An 8,153-nucleotide genomic window follows, 5' to 3' on the forward strand; every position below is an offset into this window, starting at 1 on the left:
TTCAAGATTTGCTCACAAAAAAGCGTTTTACATTTTCGAAAATCGACAAGTGCTTCTAAAAGGCTTTTTAAAATGCAAAACGCATTATCTTAAGATAAAAAGTGCATTGAATCAATATTATGTCTTTTTGATTGTTTATAAAATGTTACAAGATGGCTTTGAATTTAATGAATCTACGACCATCGGAAATATATTTTTCTCAAGATTCGATTTACAATTTTTTTAGGCATCATGAAAGCAAAATGATCGGAGAGACGTTAGATGACATATGCGAAGGAAGGTTGGTGTTTACATTGGTCACTATGAGAATATGTAAATATTTTAATGCATAAAGGCATTAATATAAAGGCATAACTGTACAATTATATTTCGTTAAATAGTAATGAATTAGTTCACTTATTAATTATATATTCTTTGTATATTGATACTGCTTGTGGGTTTTATAAATTTGTCAATACTATGTATGGGTAATGCATCAGATTATCATATTTAAGGATTACGATTGAAGATCTTCCAAAGATAGAGGTTGCGAAGCATGATGAGAAATGGGTTACAAATGACAACCGACGCCTGTGGGTGTTTAAGCAGCTGGAGCGATTGGGTAAATGTGAAACTGTAGAAGTTTGGATAGTGTCTAGTGTTTGCCAAATAAAGCTTACCACGAACAACGGCGGTGAGTCAATCAAGGTTCGTGGATTTCCCGGAGGAATATGGCATTTGAAGGCGTCAAAAACTAGTTTGGACTAAAACAAACTACTTTCGCGCAGCCTTTGAATTGTTGACAAAACTTGCCATTCATGTATACCAATGTAACAATATCCTTACCGCAACGCATTAAAGGTGTTTGATAAGTATCGAGCGCTTAGTTACTCCCAAAGTACTGTCCAAACATTAAAATTAGGAACGATGTGAAAAAATGTCATTGTGGATGTAGGTTTCATATTAGAATGTATGTTTTTCTTTATCTGTATTTGGTTCGTGTATTTTTATTGATACATTCTAATTGCTTGAAAATGTAATAAATACATAAATCTTTCCTTGATTGAGGTATATGTTTATATACTTTTCTTTCAAAAAATACGTTAAAATGAAAATTATGTTAAAAAATCGACATGACCGTATGATAAAACATTATACAAGAAAAAATGCATGTTTGAAATCAATGACAAGCTTAAAAAATTTAACGATATACTCAATACTATCTCTTCTTGCTAACACCATATTTCATATTTATTCAAGTGTTGTTTTCCCGCATGGCTTGACTAATAATACGTTTGTATGTCAAGCATAACAAGTGTAATATGCACTCTTTGATTTATAAATGCTTATAGGCAGGCGTATATCAATGCTGTTTGATTAACAAAAAATAATGAACGATCGTGTATTGTTTCGAAAATTAACCAAGTTAATAAACATTGATCAAACATATGTCTTACAGAATTGTATTATTAGTATATATAATTACTTAAATTAGAGAAAAAATATTACGACATACTAAAATAATACCAATATATACATGTGAATGTGTCATCAATACTTGATTGTGGAATATGTATGGGTAAAACACTAAATAAGCACAAGGCCAAAAACTGTACAATCACTTAATAAGTTACATTAATAAGGGCTGGTTTGGTGGACACGTGGAACTTGATTGCTAGAAATAAATATGGTCACAACGCTTTATTAAAACGAATGTAAAATTACCTGTAAAAAGCTTACATAAGATTGAACTCTGTTTAATTGTGTAAGTAACTATGATAAAATCTCATTATGCACACGGTATGAATATAATTTGAATTATTTCAAAACTATCAATGCAAAAACATTATATCATTTATAAAACAAGTATCCTAACTCAAAAGTATCAGCCACCAATTGTATGTAATACATATAACCGTCTAATGTCAAATTAATATGAAAAACACGATTAATATCGGTCTTCAATGGCATTTTTGTTTCAAAGTATTCAATTTTATTGAATGGTCAGACCAATCGAATGACCAGATACAGTCATTGTAAGTTGTCGTTATTGATGGAATCATCCGAACCACGGTCGCCCGTGTTACCGTGTTGTACACGCGCAAAGTTAGATCCTACATTATCCGTTATAACCCAGGAACATTCTATCCTCTTCCTTAACATGTTGGTAGATAAACATACCTAGCTGTTCAATGTTCCCTTCATTTCCTTCAAATATTTAGCAAATTTTTAAAATATTTGTTTTTCCATATTTTATGATACCGAAATAGATCATTCACACATTTAAGCGTTTTCATACGAAATACAGAATGTCTAATCCCCGTACGTGCTTAAACTCGCCGATAAAATTTATTATCTCTTCTGTAGCACCCTAGCAATATGGTCCTAAAAACAGTGAAAACATGTAGATTTATTTGTTTGCAGAACAAAAGGAATTATTGCATTGTGCAATACCACACAGTTTCGTAAGCACCCGATCAATGGGTCGATCAATGTGACAATAAAGACGTCATATCGGCTGACATTGCAGAATATGCCGACATTGCCTTGAGACAGTTATCAGTTGATATGCATAAAACCGTTATGAGGAAGTAAGGAATGAAATTTAATAATTTCGACTAAATAAAGATGTTTATATTACGACAACTTTCAAGTTGAATAGAACTAAATGTACCGAATCTTCACTTATTGCACACGACGGATTATGTTTCATGGATAAATACACGTACCTGATTCGTGTGGGTATTCTTCGGGAATTTATTTTCAGAAAACACGCTTTTTATAAATCTATGGCTATGCTGACGATTGTAAAGTCGGTTTACCGCAAGCAATATATGATCGTGTATTTTTTTCAAAACAAACAACATATGTGTATCACAAACTTCTTCTTAGTATAAACATTAAAATCTGTAAACGTTCCATTTGAAACTGTTTGTACTGTATTAAACGTTTTAATAAATAGCGTGTGATTATATAGATAAGATATGCATGTTAAAGGGCAAATTAAGTAAAGGCTATCTTAATATTATTCGACTGCGAACACAATTTAAACGTTATCTATTTAATCTAACGGAGGACCAATGAATCAAACATCGTCAAAATAATGTATACCCGACGGTTGATTATGAATTGTGGATGTTATTTGAATTTCAATATATTCTTATAAACCATTATGTATTTCATGTTTAAAAATATGTTACGTTTGCATAACCGATGTCTAATATCAACAACACGATGAAAAAAAACAAGTTTGTAAATATAAAGGAGATTCATATCTTTAACGTCGCTTGCCTAACTTCCTATCTGTACGCATCTGAAAAGCATGCATTTGAAATGATTTTTAAGTTGTGAAGGTAATATTATATATTGATTATTTTTAAATTATATTTTTTATATGGTAAAACCTCGCATTGAACGAAAACAATTGTATGCATGCTTACTCATACCATGGTTGTGGAACAATGTGTATTTCGAATAATTTTAAAAATAGAATAATAGAAAACTGACAAACACTGCTGCGTACATAGTTAAAGTTTTACTTTGTGATGATTGTTGTTAAGCGTTGGTCAATGGTCCATTAAAATCTATGTAATTGCCAAAACGCCTAAGCATATTTCGTGCGAAACGCAAATATAACAAATTTATTAAGCAGTATTTACAGTTAATGCATTCCACAATCTCGATATTCGACAAAAGATGGTCAGATTGGGAATACCAGCACGTACATCAACATTAAACACTCTTCTTTACTTAATAATATTCACTGTTTTTAGTTGACTGTACCAAGGTATAATTTGTGTTAATGAAAATCTTTAAGACATCTTGCCAACACAACCCAAAACATTTTGCAAATGGGCAAAAATGTTAAAAGATCTACCATTTATAGAATTGTACATCCACAGCAAGATTTGTTCGAATCGCCATAGTTTGGCCTGCTGCCTTCTCGGTATGTTGGCATAACATAGCGTGGTTCTGATGATTTCGGTGCATGTTCTATATCACGAACGGAGCTGTGATCAACTGAAGAGTCAGACCTAGAGACCGTGGATCTTGATGGACTTCCTGGCTTTGAATAATTACTCAGCTGATCGCGGTATTGAGATCCTGAACTGTCGCCTTGCGTTAAATAATTGCTTTGCGGAACACGGTCTTGCGAGACGGTAAGTTCACTATTCTTTGAATAATTGCTCTGATCCCCGTACTGCGACCCTAAACTACCGACTTGCGTTGAATAGCTTCTCTGATCACGGTATTGTGATGGTGAAGAGTGGGTATGTCGCTTACTATAATCATCATTTGCCTTACCGATGTCAGAAAAGCTCGGATATTTGGATGACGAAGAGCTTATCGGACTTATTTTGACCGGGGCTTTGTAGGATGGTTGCAAACCACTACTTAAAGGGTTGGATCGAAAACTATTTGAAGTCGAACGTATCGTAAGTTGAGGTGAATGTTCAGGGCTGGTTTGAACAGTCATCGCAACGTTGGTTTTTGTTGCAGTGGTCATGTGTGCTGGTATAGACGATTGTGGTTTCGATTTTGGTGCCTGGTAGGAAAACAGAGTTGGACATTTGCTTGAATCTTTTACTTTGTATTTCGACTGATAAACAGTTGCTTTATTGGATATTTGCAATGTCGATTGAACCTTTGGCTTATGTGGTGTTGGTTTGTTATGCCAATACCCCCCTGCAGGTCCACGAACGCGAACGGACGTACCACCGTTATATGATGTCAGCTTTGCCTCGGGTATATATGTAGATATTCGTACCGGAATTGTGTCGCATTTTCCGAGCCGTTCCAGCTCACGAAAAACCCATAAGCGTCGATTGTCTGCGGTAACCCATTTTCCATCGCGGTTCACCACCGTTATCTTCGGAATTGAAGACAGTGGACATCTACAAATTGGAAATGATTATTGAAAAGATTTTTTATAATCCATCTTTATAACTATTAAAATAAAAGTTATTTAAATGACAACTTAAACAGTAAAACGTATAGGATATAAAATAGGACATCTGTATTTCTTAGTCTTAGGTCAACAGACGTAAAAACGGTTATGGAAACATTTAATTTCATGTTCTATAAGCAGTGCCATATTCTTGCATTATATAGTTGTTTAATGTAAAACCCCCCGATCATTTTTTAAAACATGTTGAGCGAAACTGGTCGTAAAATGTGTACGTAATACCTGTATTTTTGAGCGCGTTTGACATGATTTGTTTTTTTTGCTCAAACTTATCTTCTTCAAATAAAATCTGTGATCAAAGAAATATTTTCAAACTCCTTCTTGTTGTGTCAATTTTTCGGACCAAGTTTCCAAAAACGATAAATTGAACTAACTGTAATAAATGCATATATTATCGAAACAAATACATTAACTATAGCAGTATAACGAATATTACTTTCTTTTAAATTTCACTTCCAGCATTATGTAAAAATAAGCAATTGTAATCAATAGCACTCGTGATTTATGTTTTATCTTACCTTCCTTCACAGACGTCATCCAATGTATCTCCAATTCTAGATCCATTGTGTGATGACCGCTTATCAAAGAAATTATTGATAGAATCTTGCGAATAAACTATTTGTGATGGTTTAAGATCCATTCTTAAATTAAATAACAACCTCCCACAACAAGTTAACGCGTCCTAATATGTACCAAACTTTAATCACAATCGATACAATCTAATCAATATTGTAAGTTCAGTAGTAATAATAGATTTTCTGAAAACGAAAATTGATATGTACACGTAGTCGATTGCTAAAGTTAAGGTACTGTTTTACAATTTCGCCAAGTGTACAGCCAATAGAAAAATTGGCATTATATAAACTATTAAATTAATAATAGGTACACACGTACAGATTCTCATTTTTAATGAAACATTGCTCACCCCAGGAAACCCGAAACCTTGTGAGCATTGAAAAACCATTGGAGCAGTGTTCGGTTGCAAAGAAATTGCAACAAAATGGCTGGAAATTAGGGTTTTTGTCACCAACAGAATTATAAAGTTACTGCTCATATAAGGTTTCCTGATCTTCTCCAGATGGTATCCATGTTTTCACAACATGGTCATTAAAAACGCAAATTTCTCAACAAGAAATAGTTTTCTGGAGAAACCCTGCTGAGAAGTTATGGCAGACATGTGTAAGTTTGTATACATCCTTTAATTATTGTAGTGGCTTGCAAATTAAAGCAGTTTTTCTCCCCTAAATGCCTGAACATGACCCATTTTTCCCGATCTTCTACTTCAGGGAGCCAAGTTTCGCTCATTTTTTAAGAAAATTTGTCAGGATTTTTTCCGCATGTAGGCCAATACTTTTGTTATCAATGTTAATACACAGTTGTTTCAAATTAGACTTGGACAATTTTATTTTTTCAATTTACTTACCCTATGTAAGTTTATGGGTAAAATACCGAACACTGCTCCAATGGTTTTACACTGCTCACAAGGTTTCGGGTTTGCTGGGATGTTGCTATATGAAGAAATATGATATTTAAATTTTAAAGGATCGCCGATAATATTTAGCAGATTTGAAGGAATTTGTAACATAATTCATATTCTCAAAGTTTCGTAACCGTATTTTAACTTCGATCAATATGTCGACTAACATGAATGTAATGACTTCATGGCGGATTACATTACGGTAGCGGGCGAAATTGCCACGAGACATGTTAAATTGAATATACTTGTATCATTTACAGCAAGGAAGAAGTGAGGAATGAAACTTAATAGTGTCGACTAAATATAAATTTAACTCTTCAAACCAATTGTTAATCTTTACTATGGATAATTTTTAATTACGACAGCTTTGCTTTCACATTTAATATCACTAAAAGGATCGATTCTTAATTTTCGCAGCACGACTGATTAAATGTAATCAATAATACACGTACCCGATTCGTATGGGTATTCGTGGTTTTAATTTTCAGAAAACACGTTCTATATAGATACTATTTAAATTATAACAAAGTCAAAGTATTAGGTAAAGTTTACTCAAAGCAATCAATGATAATTTATATTTACATAACCCATTATTACATTTTCAGCAAAATCGTATAAACCTTGCATTATTTAAACATTCCAGTTGAAACAGTTGTATTGTACACTGCTTTTTGTATAAGTATCTTGTCATTATATAGATCTGATATGAATGTTTTATAAATGCAAAAAAGGTGTTGTGGAATGTAATATCTGAAATATTCTGTCATCTTTTTGTATTCATAAGCGAGTTTTTGTTTATCTATGTACAATAATCTATGTGTAGCTCGAATTGTATTTGAACCGCTGCTTTTTTTTCATTAGAACGTAGAAGTCTGGTCTTACTCAATATGTATGATAAAACATAGATAAAACTAAAGAATACGCTTTTTGAATTTGTATTCAATACATATGTGTATTAAAGTGACATGAAAACAGTATAATCAATCCCCTTAAACTTTATCACAGATTACGATGTATCACAGACAAGATAGTACGCTTCGTTTCCGGAATACTTTCCCCGACATTGACCGATACAGTGAGACACCTCCCGAGCAATTCGAGCTCCTTAAAGACACAAAGACGTCGGTTGTCCGTTGTCATCCACTTCCCTTCTTGGTTTACTACGGTAATTGCAGTTATTGATCAATGCTGCATCTGTGAATATATTTCATATTTAATGTTATGTCGTTCAAAAAGAATGTGAATTGCAATTGATAGAGAAATAACATGATTTTGAATCGCAGACATATAATACATCATTATAATGGTTTAAGTGTACTTGATAACAAAATTAAACTGTGTCTTTAAACAGTTTATAACTACATGGAAGCGATAATAAGCGATCTTATTACTTTTCTTTAAAATATATATAACGCTGATAAATAATAAATTTTGAATAAAAATTAAGAGGAGGTAGTACTAGAAAATAAACGAACAAATAGTTGTTATTAGTTGATAATACTTTACAAATGTGCACAAGACGAATTTAAGTGTGCAGATTCGTTATTTCGACACATAGACCCATTTTTGTTATACCAACAATATTAGTTATCATGTTGATATTGACGTAAAAGTGTTCGTTATTAATTTCAGTGAAGGAAACTTTTTGTTTGATGGTAACATATAAGGATGGTTTAGTCATTATATATAGCTTATATAACATTCCTCGTTCATGTAATTATGTTTGTTTTC

General features: G+C 32.7%; 1 protein-coding gene and 1 long non-coding RNA gene across 2 annotated transcripts; one reads left to right on the top strand and one right to left on the bottom strand.

Annotated features, from left to right (window-relative positions):
- LOC127871586 (uncharacterized) lies at positions 1-1,036 on the top strand. The gene is made up of 2 exons (XR_008045462.1): positions 1-280; positions 495-1,036. It is a non-coding gene; the product is annotated as an uncharacterized LOC127871586 (long non-coding RNA).
- A 2,552-nt stretch (positions 1,037-3,588) lies between these two features.
- LOC127871584 (uncharacterized) lies at positions 3,589-5,655 on the bottom strand. The gene is made up of 2 exons (XM_052414659.1): positions 5,464-5,655; positions 3,589-4,874 (listed from the first exon to the last, which is right to left on the bottom strand). Exons 1-2 carry the CDS (start codon positions 5,583-5,585, stop codon positions 3,860-3,862), a joined length of 1,137 nt encoding a protein of 378 aa, XP_052270619.1. The 5' UTR covers positions 5,586-5,655; the 3' UTR covers positions 3,589-3,859.
- Between the last annotated feature and the right edge of the window lie 2,498 nt (positions 5,656-8,153).

This window comes from Dreissena polymorpha, chromosome 3 (assembly GCF_020536995.1).
Source record: "Dreissena polymorpha isolate Duluth1 chromosome 3, UMN_Dpol_1.0, whole genome shotgun sequence".
NCBI lineage: Eukaryota > Metazoa > Mollusca > Bivalvia > Myida > Dreissenidae > Dreissena > Dreissena polymorpha.